The sequence below is a fragment of the Heterodontus francisci genome, chromosome 16 (assembly GCF_036365525.1).
Source record: "Heterodontus francisci isolate sHetFra1 chromosome 16, sHetFra1.hap1, whole genome shotgun sequence".
Lineage (NCBI taxonomy): Eukaryota > Metazoa > Chordata > Chondrichthyes > Heterodontiformes > Heterodontidae > Heterodontus > Heterodontus francisci.
Window position 1 is genome coordinate 19,740,836 of NC_090386.1, and position 22,171 is coordinate 19,763,006.

The window sequence follows — 22,171 nt, forward strand, 5'->3', positions numbered from 1 at the left end:
CACACACACACACCCAACACAGATACACACACACACACCCAACACAGATACACACACACACACACCCAACACAGATACACACACACACACACCCAACACAGATACACACACACACACACCCAACACAGATACACACACACACACACCCAACACAGATACACACACACACACACACACCCAACACAGATACACACACACACACACACACCCAACACAGATACACACACACACACACCCAACACAGATACACACACACACCCAACAGAGATACACACACACACCCAACAGAGATACACACACACACACACACACACACCCAACAGAGATACACACACACACACCCAACAGAGATACACACACACCCAACAGAGATACACACACACCCAACAGAGATACACACACATACCCAACAGAGATACACACACACACAGAGATATACGCACACCCAGAGATACACACACACACACACCCAACAGAGATACACACACCCAATAGAGATACACACACACACACACACCCAACAAAGATACACACACTCACCCAACAGAGATACACACACACACCCAACAGAGATACACACACACACACACACACACCCAACAGAGATACACACACACACACACCCAACAGAGATACACACACACACACACCCAACAGAGATACACACACACACCCAACAGAGATACACACACACACACACACACACCCAACAGAGATACACACACACACACACCCAACAGAGATACACACACACACACACCCAACAGAGATACACACACACACACACCCAACAGAGATACATACACACACACCCAACAGAGATACATACACACACACACACACCCAACAGAGATACATACACACACACACACCCAACACAGATACACACACACACACACCCAACACAGATACACACACACACACACACCCAACAGAGATACACACACACACACCTAACAGAGATACACACACACCCAACAGAGATACACACACACACACCCAACAGAGATACACACACACACACCCAACAGAGATACACACACACACACCCAACAGAGATACACACACACACACCCAACAGAGATACACACACACACACACAGATACACACACACACACACAGAGATACACACACACACACACCCAACAGAGATACACACACACACACACCCAACAGAGATACACACACACACACACCCAACAGAGATACACACACACACACCCAACAGATACACACACACACACCCAACAGATACACACACCCAACAGATACACACACACACACCCAACAGATACACACACCCAACAGATACACACACCCAACAGATACACACACCCAACAGATACACACACCCAACAGATACACACACCCAACAGATACACACACCCAACAGATACACACACCCAACAGATACACACACACACACACCCAACAGATACACACACTCAACAGATACACACACACACCCAACCCCAACAGAGATAAACACACACACACCCAGAGATACACACACACACACACCCAACAGAGAGACACACACACACACACACCCAACAGAGATACACACACACACACCCCCAACAGAGATACACACACACACACCCCCAACAGAGATACACACACACACACACCCAACAGAGATACACACACACACACACACCCAACAGAGATACACACACACACACACACCCAACAGAGAGACACACACACACACACCCCCCCAACAGAGATACACACACACACCCAACACAGATACACACACACACACACCCAACAGAGATACACACACACACCCAACACAGATACACACACACCCAACACAGATACACACACAAACACACACACCCAACAGAGAGACACACACACACACACACACCCCCAACAGAGATACACACACACACACCCAACACAGATACACACACACACACCCAACACAGATACACACACACACACACACACCCAACACAGATACACACACACCCAACACAGATACACACACAAACACACACACCCAACAGAGAGACACACACACACACACACCCCCAACAGAGATACACACACACACACACCCAACAGAGATACACACACACACACCCAACAGAGATACACACACACACACCCAACAGAGATACACACACACACACACACACCCAACAGAGATACACACACACACACACACACCCAACAGAGAGACACACACACACACACACCCCCAACAGAGATACACACACACACCCAACAGAGATACACACACACCCAGAGATATACGCACACCCAGAGATATACGCACACCCAGATACACACACACCCAGAGATACACACACACACCCAACAGAGATACACACACACACACACACCCAGAGATACACACACACACCCAGAGATACACACACACACCCAGAGATACACACACACACCCAGAGATACACACACACACCCAACAGAGATACACACACACACCCAACAGAGATACACACACACACCCAACAGAGATACACACACACACCCAACAGAGATACACACACACACCCAACAGAGATACACACACACCCAGAGATATACGCACACCCAGATACACACACACCCAGAGATACACACACACACACACCCAGAGATACACACACACACACCCAATAGAGATACACACACACACACACCCAACAGAGATACACACACACACACCCAGAGATACACACACACACACCCAACAGAGATACACACACACACACACACCCAACAGAGATACACACACACACACACACCCAACAGAGATACACACACACACACACACCCAACAGAGATACACACACACACACACACCCAACAGAGATACACACACACACACACACACCCAACAGAGATACACACACACACACACCCAACAGAGATACACACACACACACCCAACAGAGATACACACACACACACCCAACAGATACACACACACACACCCAGAGATCCACACACACACACACCCAGAGATACACACACACACACACACCCAGAGATAAACACACACACACACACCCAGAGATACACACACACACACCCACCCAGAGATACACACACACACACCCACCCAGAGATACACACACACACCCAGAGATACACACACACACACCCACCCAACACAGATACACACACACACACACCCAACACAGATACACACACACACACACCCAACACAGATAAACACACACACACCCAGAGATACACACACACACACCCAACAGAGATACACACACACACACACCCAACAGAGATACACACACACACACACACCCAACAGAGATACACACACACACACACACCCAACAGAGATACACACACACACACACACCCAACAGAGATACACACACACACACACACACCCAACAGAGATACACACACACACACACCCAACAGAGATACACACACACACACCCAACAGAGATACACACACACACACCCAACAGATACACACACACACACCCAGAGATCCACACACACACACACCCAGAGATACACACACACACACACACCCAGAGATAAACACACACACACACACCCAGAGATACACACACACACACCCACCCAGAGATACACACACACACACCCACCCAGAGATACACACACACACCCAGAGATACACACACACACACCCACCCAACACAGATACACACACACACACACCCAACACAGATACACACACACACACACCCAACACAGATAAACACACACACACCCAGAGATACACACACACACACCCACCCAACACAGATACACACACACCCAACACAGATACACACACACACACACCCAACACAGATACACACACACACACACCCAACACAGATACACACACACACACCCAACAGAGATACACACACACACACACACCCAACAGAGATACACACACACACACACACCCAACAGAGATACACACACACACACACACCCAACAGAGATACACACACACACACACACACCCAACAGAGATACACACACACACACACACACCCAACAGAGATACACACACACACACACCCAACAGAGATACACACACACACACCCAACAGAGATACACACACACACACCCAACAGATACACACACACACACCCAACAGATACACACACACACACCCAGAGATCCACACACACACACACCCAGAGATACACACACACACACACACCCAGAGATAAACACACACACACACACCCAGAGATAAACACACACACACACACCCAGAGATACACACACACACACCCACCCAGAGATACACACACACCCACCCAGAGATACACACACACACCCAGAGATACACACACACACACCCACCCAACACAGATACACACACACACACACCCAACACAGATACACACACACACACACCCAACACAGATAAACACACACACACCCAGAGATACACACACACACACCCACCCAACACAGATACACACACACACACACCCAACACAGATACACACACACACACACCCAACACAGATACACACACACACACCCAACACACACACACACACCCAACAGAGATACACACACCCAACACACACACACACCCACCACATACACACACCCAGAGATAAACACACACCCAACAGAGATACACACACACACACACCCAACAGAGATACACACACACACACACCCAACAGAGATACACACACACACACACCCAACACAGATACACACACACACACACCCAACACAGATACACACACACACACACCCAACACAGATACACACACACACACCCAACACAGACACACACACACACACCCAACACAGATACACACACACACCCCCAACACAGATACACACACACACCCAACACAGATACACACACACACACACCCAACACAGATACACACACACACACACACACCCAACACAGATACACACACACACACACACACCCCCAACACAGATACACACACACACACACCCAACACAGATACACACACACACACACCCAACACAGATACACACACACACACACCCAACACAGCTACACACACACACCCAACAGAGATACACACACACACACACACACACCCAACAGAGATACACACACACACACCCAACAGAGATACACACACACCCAACAGAGATACACACACACCCAACAGAGATACACAAACACACACCCAACAGAGATACACACACACCCAACAGATACACACACACACACACCCAACAGATACACACACCCAACAGATACACACACCCAACAGATACACACACCCAACAGATACACACACACACACCCAAGAGATAAACACACACACACCCAGAGATACACACACACACACCCAACAGAGATACACACACACACACCCAACAGAGATACACACACACACACCCAACAGAGATACACACACACACACCCAGAGATACACACACACCCACACCCAACAGAGATACACACACACACACCCAACAGAGATACACACACACACACCCAACAGAGATACACACACACACACCCAACAGAGATACACACACACCCAGAGATACACACACCCAACAGAGATACACACACACCCAACAGAGATACACACACACCCACCCAACAGAGATACACACACACCCAGAGATACACACACACCCAACAGAGATACACACACACACACAACAGAGATACACACACACACACACACCCAACAGAGATACACACACACACACACCCAACAGAGATACACACACACACACACCCAGAGATACAGACACACACACACCCAGAGATACACACACACCCAACAGAGATACACACACACACACACCCAACAGAGATACACACACACACACACCCAAGAGATACACACACACACACACCCAACTGAGATACACACACACACACACCCAACTGAGATACACACACACACACACCCAACAGAGATAAACACACACACACCCAACAGAAATAAACACACACACACCCAACAGAAATAAACACACACACACCCAACAGAGATACACACACACACCCAACAGAGATACACACACACACACACCCAACAGAGATACACACACACACACACCCAACAGAGATACACACACACACACACCCAACAGAGATACACACACCCCAACAGAGATACACACACACACACCCAACAGAGATACACACACACACCCAACAGAGATACACACACACACACACCCAACAGAGATACACACACACACACACACACACCCAACACAGATACACACACACCCAACACAGATACACACACACCCAACACAGATACACACACAAACACAGATACACACACAAACACAGATACACACACACACACACACAGATACACACACACACACCCAACACAGATACACACACACACACCCAACACAGATACACACACACACACCCAACACAGATACACACACACACACCCAACACAGATACACACACACACACACACCCAACACAGATACACACACACACACCCAACAGAAATAAACACACACACACCCAACAGAAATAAACACACACACACCCAGAGATACACACACACACCCAACAGAGATACACACACACACACACCCAACAGAGATACACACACACACACACCCAACAGAGATACACACACACACACACCCAACAGAGATACACACACACACACACCCAACAGAGATACACACACCCCAACAGAGATACACACACACACACCCAACAGAGATACACACACACACCCAACAGAGATACACACACACACCCAATAGAGATACACACACACACACACCCAACAGAGATACACACACACACACACCCAACAGAGATACACACACACACACACCCAACAGAGATACACACACACACACACACACACACCCAACACAGATACACACACACCCAACACAGATACACACACAAACAGATACACACACACACACAGATACACACACACACACCCAACACAGATACACACACACACACCCAACACAGATACACACACACACACCCAACAGATACACACACACACACACACCCAACACAGATACACACACACACACACACACACCCAGAGATACACACACACACACACACCCAGAGATACACACACACACACACCCAGAGATACACACACACCCAGAGATACACACACACCCAGAGATACACACACACACACCCACCCAACACAGATACACACACACACCCAACAGATACACACACACACACCCAGAGATACACACACACACACCCAGAGATACACACACACACACACACACCCAACAGAGATACACACACCCAACACATACACACACACACACACAGAGATAAACACACACCCAACAGAGATACACACACACACACCCAACAGAGATACACACACACACACCCAACAGAGATACACACACACACACACACCCAACAGAGATACACACACACACACACACCCAACAGAGATACACACACACACACAGCCAACAGAGATACACACACACACACACACACCCAACAGAGATACACACACACACACACACCCAACAGAGATACACACACACACACACACACAGCCAACAGAGATACACACACACACACACACACACCCAACAGAGATACACACACACACACACACACACCCAACAGAGATACACACACACACACACACACACACACCCAACAGAGATACACACACACACACACACACACCCAACAGAGATACACACACACACACACACACACACACACACCCAACAGAGATACACACACCCACACACACACACCCAACAGAGATACACACACACACACACACACCCAACAGAGATACACACACACACACACACACCCAACAGAGATACACACACACACACACACACCCAACAGAGATACACACACACACACACACACCCAACACAGATACACACACACCCAACACAGATACACACACACACACACCCAACACAGATACACACACACACACACCCAACAGAGATACACACACACACACACCCAACAGAGATACACACACACACCCAACAGAGATACACACACACACACCCAACAGAGATACACACACACACACACACACACACCCAACAGAGATACACACACACACACACACACACACCCAACAGAGATACACACACACACACCCAACAGAGATACATACACACACACACCCAACAGAGATACACACACACACACACACACCCAACAGAGATACACACACACACCCAACAGAGATACACACACACACACCCAACACAGATACACACACACACACCCAACACAGATACACACACACACACCCAACACAGATACACACACACACCCAACACAGATACACACACACACCCAACAGAGATACACACACACACACACCCAACAGAGATACACACACACACACACCCAACAGAGATACACACACACACACACACCCAACAGAGATACACACACACACACACACCCAACAGAGATACACACACACCCAACAGAGATACACACACACACACCCAACAGAGATACACACACACACACCCAACAGAGATACACACACACCCACACCCAACAGAGATACACACACACCCACACCCAACAGAGATACACACACACCCACACCCAACAGAGATACACACACACACCCAACAGAGATATACACACACACCCAACAGACCTGTAGTGTGACACAGACACACAGATCCAACAGACCTGTAGTGTGACACAGACACACACACCCAACAGACCTGTAGTGTGACACAGACACACACACACAGACCTGTAGTGTGACACAGACACACACACACAGACCTGTAGTGTGACACAGACACACACACACACAGACCTGTAGTGTGGCGGACACACACACACAGACCTTTAGTGTGACGGACACACACACACAGACCTTTAGTGTGACACAGACACACACACACAGACCTTTAGTGTGACACAGACACACACACACACAGACCTTTAGTGTGACACAGACACACACACACACACAGACCTGTAGGACACAGACACACACACAGACCTATGTGACACAGACACACACACACACAGACCTGTGTGACACAGACACACACACACAGTCTGTAGTGTGACACAGACACACACACAGTCTGTAGTGTGACACACACACACAGACCTGTAGTGTGACACACACACACAGACCTGTAGTGTGACACACACACACAGACCTGTAGTGTGACACACACACACAGACCTGTAGTGTGACACACACACACAGACCTGTAGTGTGACACACACACACAGACCTGTAGTGTGACACACACACACAGACCTGTAGTGTGACACACACACACAGACCTGTAGTGTGACACACACACACAGACCTGTAGTGTGACACACACACACAAACTGACTACTAAATACTCTACATGGATTTGTGAAACACGCAGAAGTTTGGGGAACGATACAGCACTGTAGGCAGCCGCTTGGTGCATCATGCCTGCAATGGTCCTTTGAAGGAGCAATCAAATTTGTCCCACTTTGCTGCTCTGTCCCCATAGCCCTGCAACATCTTCCTGTTCCAAGTACAGATCCAATTCCCTCACACAAAACGATTATATTTGTCTTCTGCACTGTATTTTAATTCCCGTGTTAAGGAACATGCTCCACATGTGCTGTGTCACCAATGAAGCAAACTTCGAGAAGGTCCCTTCAACAGCTTAATTTTTGTTTGGTTCCTGAGGTCTCTCAGTCCTCTCACTCGCCCCCTTCACAGTGTTTTGTTCGCACGATTCCAAGCTGCATTATTCCACGGGATTTTCCAATGGAGGCAATTGTCTAAATCACCATCGGTATGATCTACAGAGGAGGGCCTCCAGAAAGGTTAATTTCCCCCTAACTACCAGCCGCCAACCTTCACACCTCTCAACTACCGCCCCCCCCCCTCCACCGACGCCGTCCTTCGTGCCTCTCCTCCCCGACGCCATCCCTCGCGCCTATCCTCCACGACGCCATCCCTTGCACCTCTCCTCCCCAACGCCATCCTTCGCGCTTCGCCTCTCTCCACCCCGACGCCATCCTTCCCGCCTTTCTTCCCCGACGCCATCCTTCCCGCCTCTCCTCTCCAACACAATCCTCCCTCTCCCAGCAGCACAGTTTGAATCCTGCTGCACGTGACTGCCTAGCTATAAGACTATCACTATCCTAAGCTGATTTTATAAACGTCTTGCCACACACACCCTTCAACCTCCTGCCTCATTTGGTCTCCAACTTGGTCCAAAAATGCAAGATTAGGTTTACAATGATCCATATCATTAGGCACTTGTTTTTTTAACCTCCCAGGTTCTCTGTGCCTCGCTTCTCTCAATGTGACTAGCTTGAAATGATCAATTGTCTTGTTACCAAGGTTCTCACCTGTAGTCATCACTGGCTGCCAGTTCTCGAATGTCATCTTCTATTAGCAGGTAAGCCTTAAATATAAATACATTACAGTCAGAACAGCAGAATCACACTCCCGTTGGGTCCCCACTATCACTTACACCTCATGCAAAGAGATCCCCATTTAGTTTGTGCCCAGGCAAGGCTGTTACTGGGAAATTCAGACTGCAGGCTGTGTTCCCTCTTCAGAAGAACTAGGGACGTACATGAGTGAGAGGATAAGATAACAGTCTGAAGTCCCCATGGAGCCTAAACATGCATGGGTCACAGGCACAATATAAAGCAATAAAATAATTCAGGACTGTTAAAAAGAAATTAGAGATTAAGTCAGTTTAAGGACATGTATGAGATTTATATCCTGTTCTGAAATTGCTGATCAAGTGATGCCTTTAAAAGAATTGAGGTACATCTTTGGCTGAGTGAGTCACGAGCAGCAAATGGGAAATTTTTGTTTTATTTTACACTGCCACAAAAACGTGCTTTATGTCAAATGCTGATTTTTTTAATCCACTGGCTGGAAACCTGAATTGAATTTTTAAAAAGGAGACCAAAGGTGATTTAAAGCTTGCAGCTAAAGATGGCTACCCAATTTCCATCACTGTTCTCCCTGCTGCTTTCACATGCGTTCAAGTCCTCTGAAGAAGGAATTTTCCTCCACACAAGATCAGGGGGCAGGTTGTTCAACCTTGCCCGTCTAAGAGCGAAGTCCAAAGTACGGAAAGTCCTCATCAGAGAACTCCTCTTTGTTGACGATGCTGCTTTAACATCTCACACTGAAGAGTGCCTGCAGAGTCTCATCGACAGGTTTGCGGCTACCTGCAATGAATTTGGCCTAACCATCAGCCTCAAGAAAACGAACATCATGGGGCAGGACGTCAGAAATGCTCCATCCATCAATATTGGCGACCACGCTCTGGAAGTGGTTCAAGAGTTCACCTACCTAGGCTCAACTATCACCAGTAACCTGTCTCTAGATGCAGAAATCAACAAGCGGATGAGAAAGGCTTCCACTGCTATGTCCAGACTGGCCAAGAGAGTGTGGGAAAATGGCGCACTGACACAGAACACAAAAGTCCGAGTGTATGAAGCCTGTGTCCTCAGTACCTTGCTCTATGGCAGCGAGGCCTGGACAACGTATGCCAGCCAAAAGCGACGTCTCAATTCATTCCATCTTCGCTGCCTCCGGAGAATACTTGGCATCAGGTGGCAGGACCGTATCTCCAACACAGAAGTCCTCGAGGCGGCCAACATCCCCAGCTTGTACACACTACTGAGTCAGCGGCGCTTGAGATGGCTTGGCCATGTGAGCCGCATGGAAGATGGCAGGATCCCCAAAGACACATTGTACAGCCAGCTCGTCACTGGTATCAGACCCACCGGCCGTCCATGTCTCCGCTATAAAGACGTCTGCAAACGCAACATGAAATCCAGTGACATTGATCACAAGTCGTGGGAGTCAGTTGCCAGCGTTCGCCAGAGCTGGCGGGCAGCCATAAAGACAGGGCTAAAATGTGGCGAGTCTAAGAGACTTAGTAGTTGGCAGGAAAAAAGAGAGGCGCAAGGGGAGAGCCAACTGTGCAACAGCCCCGACAAACAAATTTCTCTGCAGCACCTGTGGAAGAGCCTGTCACTCTAGAATTGGCCTTTATAGCCACTCCAGGCGCTGCTTCACAAACCACTGACCACCTCCAGGCGCGTATCCATTGTCTCTCGAGATAAGGAGGCCCAAAAGAACCTTCCACATTCCAATACATTGAGATGGAGACACCATGCCTGCAAAGTCCCATCAAGGAGAATGACATGGGGAGTCTGAGTGAAACATGTATCCTGTCCTCATTAGCAAGGCATCAAGGCAATCACCCGAGGTATTCAACTGGTGGAGACCAACCACTAAACCTTGTCACGCACATAAGTGAAATGATACAGCAATCATGAACAAAATCAGAAGAGTTTTTATAACTGGCTGTCTTCTAAAAAAAATGAACAGCTCTCCAAAATGGCCACCGAAGAAAAAGGCTTGGCCTTTGTGTATTCAAACTATCTTACAAGGACAAAGTACAGATCTTCAAAGCTAAGAAGTGTCAACTGAACCCATCCTAACACATTCCAGAATTGAATGTATTCTTCTGAAACAAAGAAGGTGTGAAGTAGCCACGTCCTGGGCCAATGTGCGATCACCATGGGGAAGAGACCAGAGCATCTCCTAGCAGGAGGTGAGAAATAACACAGCTTTACCTTAAAAACAGACAGCCTTGAGAGAGAGACTCCAGAGAAAGAGAGAGAAGAAAAAGCAACAGGCAGCAGCTTGTTTTCAGGCAAACCAGAAGGTATGTGCCCTGATGTAGAATCCTACCTCTCCACTAGACAGCAGTGAACTAGAAATGATCCACGGTCTTCAACTGAACTTTTAATCAAGAGAGAAATGTACAATCATCTCAGGCCTGCACCCAACAAGAACTCATTATCAAGAGAATTAGACGGGTTTATCGTGACCTCTCCCCCCCCCCCCACCACCCCCCGAGGGAAAGTCGCACAACCACCGATTTCAACCTGAAGCCAGCAGAGTCACCAACCTCCATTAACAGTATACCCCTTTTATTTCTGTCTCTAATTTGATCAATCTATCCTCCCCCCCCCATTCTGTAATCTTCTGCATGCGTGTATGAGCTTCAGCTGTGTTTGAGAGAGAGAAAGTCGCAGTCTATTTTATTATTTTACTTACATTGGTTTATGTACAATAAAGCTAACCTGTTTCTTGGTTAAACTCAAGAAAACCTGTCCAATTTTATGATCACAGCGCATAAACAGTTAAACACTCACTGAATTGACAAGTATATCCTTTCAAAAAAGTAGTAAATCTGTTGCAGTCAAATGAGGAGAGGGAAAAGAGGGGAACCTCTTCACATGATCGTAACACAGTTATTAAGATAGCTAGTTAAAATGAAGGCACAAGCTAAAATGGAAGCTATCATTCCTCAGTAAGACTCACAATCTGCTGGAATTGGTACACATTAGACTGAATTTACCATCCATGCATAGTCAATGGAAGAATTCTAATCCCCTCTGTCTATGGGAAAACATAGAAACTAACTTAGAAACTAACCGAGTAAGCAGTTATGTTAACGTATGTAGATTGGTAGAAAGTGGTGTGAAAGATGCTATTCTCTCTCAATACTGAACCAGTTGGAAAACTCCATTGCAAGTGTTAAGCCCTATCGCAGGGAATGTGAGGAGGAAACAGTAATGCCTCAAGGTGTAAAATGTGTTTAATTCTCAGTGGGTTTACTTAGTTGTTTAAAAAAAGGCTAAAAGGTGAATGTAGTTCCATGGCATCAGCACAGGTCTGATTGCTAAGCTGTAGTCCTGGCCAGACATCCAAACTTCATGGGCCAAGATACAACATCTCATCATCAAGATCTACCAAGAGAAAATGCGACTATTTCACCCAAAGACCTGCTGCTGACCAGATACAAAGAATAACATTCTAAATATGGTACATAAATCCTTACAAATCGATTCTGCTATGATTATTTTGAGTTTCAGTATCATACTGTGCATTTTGTCTTGGGTATTATTTAACCTGGAAATAAACCCTGAGCCAGTCAATTCTCCTATACACAAGAGTCAGCATGGCTTTGTCAGGGGGAGATCGTGTCTAGCTAGCTTGATTGAATTTTTCGAGGCAGTGACTAGATGTGTAAAGAGCATAGGGTAAAGCAGTTGATGTAGTCTACATGGACTTCAGTAAGGCTTTTGATAAGGTCCCGCATGGGACACTGGAAGAAGGTAAGAGCCCATGGGATCCAGGGCAATTTGGCAAATTGGATCCAAAATTGGCTTAGTGGCAGGAGGCAGAGGGTGATGGTCAAGGATTGTTTTTGCGAGTGGAAGCCTGTGACCAGTGGTGTACCACAGGGACCCTTGCTGTTTGTAGTGTACATTAATGATTTAGACGTGAATATAGGAGGTATGATCAGTAAGTTTGCAGATGACACGAAAATTGGTGGTGTCGTAAATAGTGAGGAAGAAAGCCTAGATTACAGGACGATATAGATGGGCTGGTAAGATGGGCGGAGCAGTGGCAAATGGAATTTAATCCCGAGAAGTCTGAGGTGATGCATTTTCGGAGGACTAACAAGGCAAGGGAATATACAATGGATGGTAGGACCCTAGGAAGTACAGAGGGTCAGAGGGACCTTGGTGTTCTTGTCAATAGATCACTGAGGGCAGCAGCACAGGTAAATAAGGTGGTTAGGAAGGCATATGGGATAATTGCCTTTATTAGCCGAGGCATAGAATATAAGAGCAGGGAGGTTATTATGGAGCTGTATAAAATGCTAGTTAGGCCACAGCTGGAGTCCTGTGTACAGTTCTGGTCACCACACTATAGGAAGGATGTGATTGCACTGGAGAGGATGCAGAGGAGATTCACCAGGATGTTGCCTGGGCTGGAGCATTTCAGCTAAGAGGAGAGACTGAAAAGGCAAGGGTTGTTTTCCTTAGAGAAGGGTGAGGGGAGATATGTTTGAGGTGTACAAAATAATGAGGGGCATTGATAGCTTAGATAGGAAGAAACATTTTCCCTTAGCGGAGGTGTCAATAACCAGGGGGCATAAATTTAAGGTAAGGTGCAGAAGGTTTAGAGGGGGTTTGAAGAAAAATGTTTTCACCCAGAGGGTGGTTGGAATCTGGAATATACTGCCTGAAGAGGAGGTAGAGGCAGGAACCCTCAACATTTAAGAAGTATTTAGATGAGTACTTGAAACGCCATAGCATACAAGGCTACGGGCCAAGTGCTGGAAAATGGGATTAGAATAGTTAGGTGCTTGATGGCTGGCACAGACACGATGGGCCGAAAGGCCTGTTTCTGTGCTGTATAATTCTATGACATGGGTCTAATGTCAGTTTGTCTCCATCCTCTAAAGTTGGCAGGGAGACAGGGTGGGCAGCTTATACACCCATCAGTGATAAACTGTAATTCGGGGTTTGTTGTTCACCCAGTACGTAGCAGGAACAAGGTGTGCAGCTTTCAGTTCACAAGAGGCTCCAATTGCTTAGTGGAGCTGCCCTTAGCCATAAACATAAGGTAAGAAAGCAGCGAGGAGCTCCCAAGGCTCCCCAGCTGCTGAGCTTCTCACCTGGAATGGGCAAAGGAAAAGCAGCTTCCCATTACAGGGGAGCAGGAAACAGAAACAACCAGTCAGCTGAGCCAAAAGCATCCCAGCAAACCGCACACAACACAGCTGGCAGAAGCAGCAACCTGGCTGGGGAGTGGAAAGAGACAAAAATAATATAAACAGGGAAGAAGCCATCAATGCAATCAACTACACAAATATACACACAGTCACCCACAGACAGTCAAAGACACACCAGTGCACATAGGCTGATAGCCACAGACAGACACACATACCCACAGATCTTCAAACACAGCTACAACATCCAGAGATAGTCACAAACACAGACAGCCACAGTTGCACCAGTAAACACACACGCGCATACAGTCACAGACTGTTGCAAGCACACACCCACACCCTCACAACCAAATAGACCAACACACATAGATGGACAGCCAGACAGACAGATAAACACAAACATGCACGCTCACACACACAGATGGATAACCACAATTATAGCCACAGACGCACCGGCGAAAACACACCCAGACATACCGACAGAAACAGACTGCACATGCAGAAAAGATTAACTATATTGCTCTTGAGCTGAAGCTGAGCCTGCTGAGCTGAGCTGGCTTGAGCATTACTACTCACCATTTTGCCCCCTGTGGCTGGCATGTGATGCTTTTCCCCGAGCCAGTGCTTGTCTTGAGAGTCTGCAGAGTACTGAAAAACAGGGACAGCACAGATGAGAACGCGCATGGCTTAAAAGCCAATACAAACCACTCGCACAGCACCACAGGTATAAACAGAGCGCCGATGCACACTGGCACGGCACGAAAAAAAGCACTGACCAACATTGAATATACAAAGAGGCATTGACCCACACTGAACACACACAATAAACCACAGCACTGACCCACACTGAACACACACAGTAAACCACAGCACTGACCCACACTGAACACACACAGTAAACCACAGCACTGACCCACACTGAACACACACAGTAAACCACAGCACTGACCCACACTGAACACACACAGTAAACCACAGCACTGACCCACACTGAACACACACAATAAACCACAGCACTGACCCACACTGAACACACACAATAAACCACAGCACTGACCCACACTGAACACACACAATAAACCACAGCACTGACCCACACTGAACACACACAGTCCCACACTGAACACACACAGTAAACCACAGCACTGACCCACACTGAACACACACAGTAAACCACAGCACTGACCCACACTGAACACACACAGTAAACCACAGCACTGACCCACACTGAACACACACAGTCCCACACTGAACACACACAGTAAACCACAGCACTGACCCACACTGAACACACATAGTAAACCACAGCACTGACGCACACTGAACACACATAGTAAACCACAGCACTGACCCACACTGAACACACACAATAAACCACAGCACTGACCCACACACAATAAACCACAGCACTGACCCACACTGAACACACACAATAAACCACAGCACTGACCCACACACAATAAACCACAGCACTGACCCACACTGAACACACACAATAAACCACAGCACTGACACACACTGAACACACAGAGTAAACCACAGCACTGACCCACACTGAACACACACAATAAACCACAGCACTGACCCACACACAATAAACCACAGCACTGACCCACACTGAACACACACAGTAAACCACAGCACTGACCCTTAGTGAACACACACAGTAAACCACAGCACTGACCCACACTGACCCACACACAACAAACCACAGCACTGACCCACACAATAAACCACAGCACTGACCCAGACTGAACACACACAGTAAACCACAGCACTGACCCACACAGAACACACACAATAAACCACAGCACTGACCCAGACTGAACACACACAATAAACCACAGCACTGACCCAGACTGAACACACACAATAAACCACAGCACTGACCCAGACTGAACACACACAATAAACCACAGCACTGACCCAGACTGAACACACACAATAAACCACAGCACTGACCCAGACTGAACACACACAATAAACCACAGCACTCACCCAGACTGAACACACACAATAAACCACAGCACTGACCCACAGTGAACATACACAGTTAACCACAGCACTGACCCACACTGAACACACATTGTAAACCATAGCACTGACCCACACTGAACACACACAGTAAACCACAGCACTGACCCACACTGAACACACACAATAAACCACAGCACTGACCCACACTGAACACACAGTAAACCACAGCACTGACCCACACTGAACACACACAGTAAACCACAGCACTGACCCACACTGAACACACACAGTAAACCACAGCACTGACCCACACTGAACACACACAGTAAACCACAGCACTGACCCAGACTGAACACACACAGTAAACCACAGCACTGACCCACACTGAACACACACAGTAAACCACAGCACTGACCCACGCTGAACACACACAGTAAACCACAGCACTGACCCACACTGAACACACACAATAAACCACAGCACTGACCCACACTGAACACACACAGTAAACCACAGCACTGACCCAGACTGAACACACACAGTAAACCACAGCACTGACCCACACTGAACACACACAGTAAACCACAGCACTGACCCACGCTGAACACACACAGTAAACCACAGCACTGACCCACACTGAACACACACAGTAAACCATAGCACTGACCCACGCTGAACACACACAGTAAACCACAGCACTGACCCACACTGAACACACACAGTAAACCACAGCACTGACCCACACTTACCACACACAGTAAACCACAGCACTGACCCACACTTACCACACACAGTAAACCACAGCACTGACCCACACTGAACACACAGTAAACCACATCACTGACCTACACTGAACACACACAATAAACCACAGCACTGACACACACTGAACACACACAATAAACCACAGCACTGACCCACACTGAACACACACAATTTACCACAGCACTGACACACACTGAACACACACAATAAACCACAGCACTGACCCACACTGAACACACACAACAAACGACAGCACTGACCCACACACAATAAACCACAGCACTGACCCACACTGAACACACACAGTAAACCACAGCACTGACCCTCAGTGAACATACACAGTAAACCACAGCACTGACCCACACTGAACACACACAGTAAACCACAGCACTGACCCACCTGAACACACACAATAAACCACAGCACTGACCCACCTGAACACACACAATAAACCACAGCACTGACCCACACTGAACACACACAATAAACCACAGCACTGACCCACACTGAACACACACAATAAACCACAACACTCACCCAGACTGAACACACACAATAAACCACAGCACTGACCCACAGTGAACACACAATAAACCACAGCACTGACCCATATTGAACACACACAGTAAACCACAGCACTGACCCATACTGAACACACACAGTAAACCACAGCACTGACCCACCTGAACACACACAATAAACCACAGCACTGACCCACGCTGAACACACACAATAAACCACAGCACTCACCCAGACTGAACACACACAATAAACCACAGCACTGACCCACACTGAACACACAGTAAACCACAGCACTGACCCACACTGAACACACACAGTAAACCACAGCACTGACCCACACTGAACACACAGTAAACCATAGCACTGACCCACACACAGTAAGCCACAGCACTGACCCACACTGAACACACACAGTAAACCACAGCACTGACCCACACTGAACACACACAGTAAACCACAGCACTGACCCACACTGAACACACACAGTAAACCACAGCACTGACCCACACTGAACACACAGTAAACCATAGCACTGACCCACACACAGTAAGCCACAGCACTGACCCACACTGAACACACACAGTAAACCACAGCACTGACCCACACTGAACACACACAGTAAACCACAGCACTGACCCACACTGAACACACACAGTAAACCACAGCACTGACCTACACTGAACACACACAGTAAACCACTGCACTGAGCCACACTGAACACACAATAAACCACAGCACTGACCCACACTGAACACACACAGTAAACCACAGCACGGACCCACACTGAACACACATAGTAAACCACAGCACTGACCCACACTGAACACACACAGTAAACCACAGCACTGACCCACACTGGACACACACAGTTAACCATCACACTGACCCACACTGAACACTCAGTAAACCACAGCACTGACCCACTCTGGACACACAAATAAAGTCAACTGCATTAGACTCGTGTCCAAATCATTGGGTTCTGGCATAGTCATCACCAGGACTGTTTCGGCAAAACGATGCTGAAATATGTGACCTCCTGGAACGAAAGCGAGCAGCCTTCATTGCCTGGCAGAACAACCCAAGGTCACAAATTAAGAAGGCAGCATTCCAACAGCTCAAGACTGACACCCAAATACAAATTCAGAAGATCAAGGACAAGTGGTGGGAAGAGAAAGCCCAAAACTTCCAACAATATGCCGAACATCATGACATGCAAAGGTTTTTTTAAGCCACCAGGGCCATCGAAAGACCAAGATCAAATAGACAAAATCCCCTTCACTCACAGCATGGTGTCTGTCTTCTTCAGGATGACAAAGCCATCCATCAATGCTGGAAAAAACATTTTCAACAATTCCTGCATCATGAATCCTCAGTTGCAGCTGATACACTCCAGGCTAACCCCAGTACCCTGAGGTAGAATCCAAGGGTGTACCACCATCGATGGGAGAGCTGCAGCAAGCAATCAAACAGATGAAAAACAACAAAACTAGCAGCCCCAATGGTATTCCAGCTGAGGTCTACAAAGCTGGTGGGCTTTTGCTCACTTCAAGACTCCACACGCTCATCCTATGGATTTTGGAGGAAAAAAGTCTCCCCCCACCCACCCCCCCAACCCAATTTCAGAAATGCGACAATTGTAATTATATTCAAGAAGGGAGATAAATCACACTGTGGGAACTATCAAGATATTTCCCTCTTGTCCATCGCAGGGAAATTTCTGACACGCATTCTCCTGAATCGCCTACTTCCCGTGGCTAAGGAAATCCTCCCAGAGATACAATGTGGCTTTAGACCTTCCAGAGAAACCTCCGACATGGTCTTTGCTGCCCAACAAATCCAGGAAAAATGTGAAGAACAGCAGGAATTCTGCATTGCATTCATCGACCTGACCAAAGCATTTGACTCAGTAAATCGCAACGCTCTTATGGATTGTGCTCCAAAGATTTGGATGTCCAAGAAACTTCATCACAATCCTGCAATTGCTCCATGATGATATGACTGCAACTGTCTTAAGTGGAAGATCTGAAACAGATGACTTCAAAATCCGGACCAGGATCAAGCAAGGCTGTGTGATAAGCCCCATACTATTTACAATCTACCCGACAGTGGCTATTCACCTCGTGAACAATCAGCTGCCCTCCAGTGTGAGTATTAAATATCACCTAGACGGAAAACTCTTTAACCTCAGTTGCCTCCGTGCCAAATATAAACACCACAGACATACATGATCTACAGACTGTGGATGACTGCAGAGCTGTTGCCCACTCTGAATCAGATTTGCAAGCTGCTCTCGATCTCTTCAATTCTGCATACAACTCGGCCTGTCCTTGAATGTTGCCAAAACAAAACTCATATCAACCCACACCTGGTCAGCCAAATATTCCACCTCTCATATATGTTGAAGGAGAGACTTTGGAATATGTTGAGCACTTCCCGTACCATGGCAGCCACCTCTCTCAAAAGGTCACCATTGACGAGGAGATCCAACACCGGATCAGCTGCACCAGCTCAGCATTCTAAAACTACGGTAGCGAGTGTTTGACAACAAAGACCTCCGCAAGTCAATAAAAGTCCTAGTGTACAGGGCAGTTGTTGTCACTACACTCCTGTACTGCAGTGACACCGCGACTGTGTATCAGTGACACATAAGAGCGCTAGAGAAATTCCATCAGCAATGCCTCTGCCGCATCCTCCGGATTCAATGGGAGGACCATCGAACAAACACTAGTGTCCTTCTTGATGCCAGCTCCACAAGCATTCAAGCAAAATTCCTGCAAAAGCCAACTTCGATGGACTGAACACTATGTCCGGATGGCCAAAAACTGTCTACCCCACTAGGTCCTGTTTTCTCGACTCTCAAATGGCCAGCGTTCCAGGGAGGATAAAGAAAACGCTTCAAAGACACTCGGAAGCTCTCTTTGAAGCACGGCAGCATTGACATTGATGACTTGAAGGAGCTTGCTACCAATCGTTCAAAATGGCTACAACTTATCCATCAAGCTGCGTCATTCTTCGAATCCAAATGGCTTAATGATGAGGTAGAGCGGCAGTAGAGAAGCAAAGAAAAGGAAGCAAATCCTGCACTCTGGATCTCACTACCTCGTGGGAAGTCCTGCACCAGGTGCCCAAAGATCTGCGAGTTGAGAATCAGCCTGTTCAGTCATCTGAAGACCCATGGCACAAACTATTGACCTTGCGTAGACATCATCCTCGAATCGAGAGACAGAGGACAATGACTAGTTGTGAGTGTGTTCTTATGACAGTGCTTCTATTTTTTTTTTGTTAGGACTGATGTATTTTAGAATGTTTTATTTGGGAAAATTGAAAAGTATTCTATGGATTTTGTTTTCACTGGGGTCATT

The 22,171-nt window shown here is 47.3% G+C and overlaps 1 protein-coding gene across 2 annotated transcripts in view; it reads right to left on the reverse strand.

Moving 5' to 3' along the window:
* The window catches only part of LOC137377997 (ubiquitin-conjugating enzyme E2 C-like), a 141,914-nt gene that overhangs the window by 52,035 nt on the left and 67,708 nt on the right, over nt 1–22,171 (reverse strand). For both annotated transcript variants that reach the window (XM_068048026.1, XM_068048027.1), the window contains exons 11-12: nt 16,122–16,193; nt 10,330–10,385 (exon numbers count right to left, since the gene is read on the reverse strand). In XM_068048026.1, coding sequence (XP_067904127.1) covers nt 10,330–10,385; nt 16,122–16,193 — 128 coding nt within the window. The remainder of the gene's footprint in view (nt 1–10,329; nt 10,386–16,121; nt 16,194–22,171) is intronic.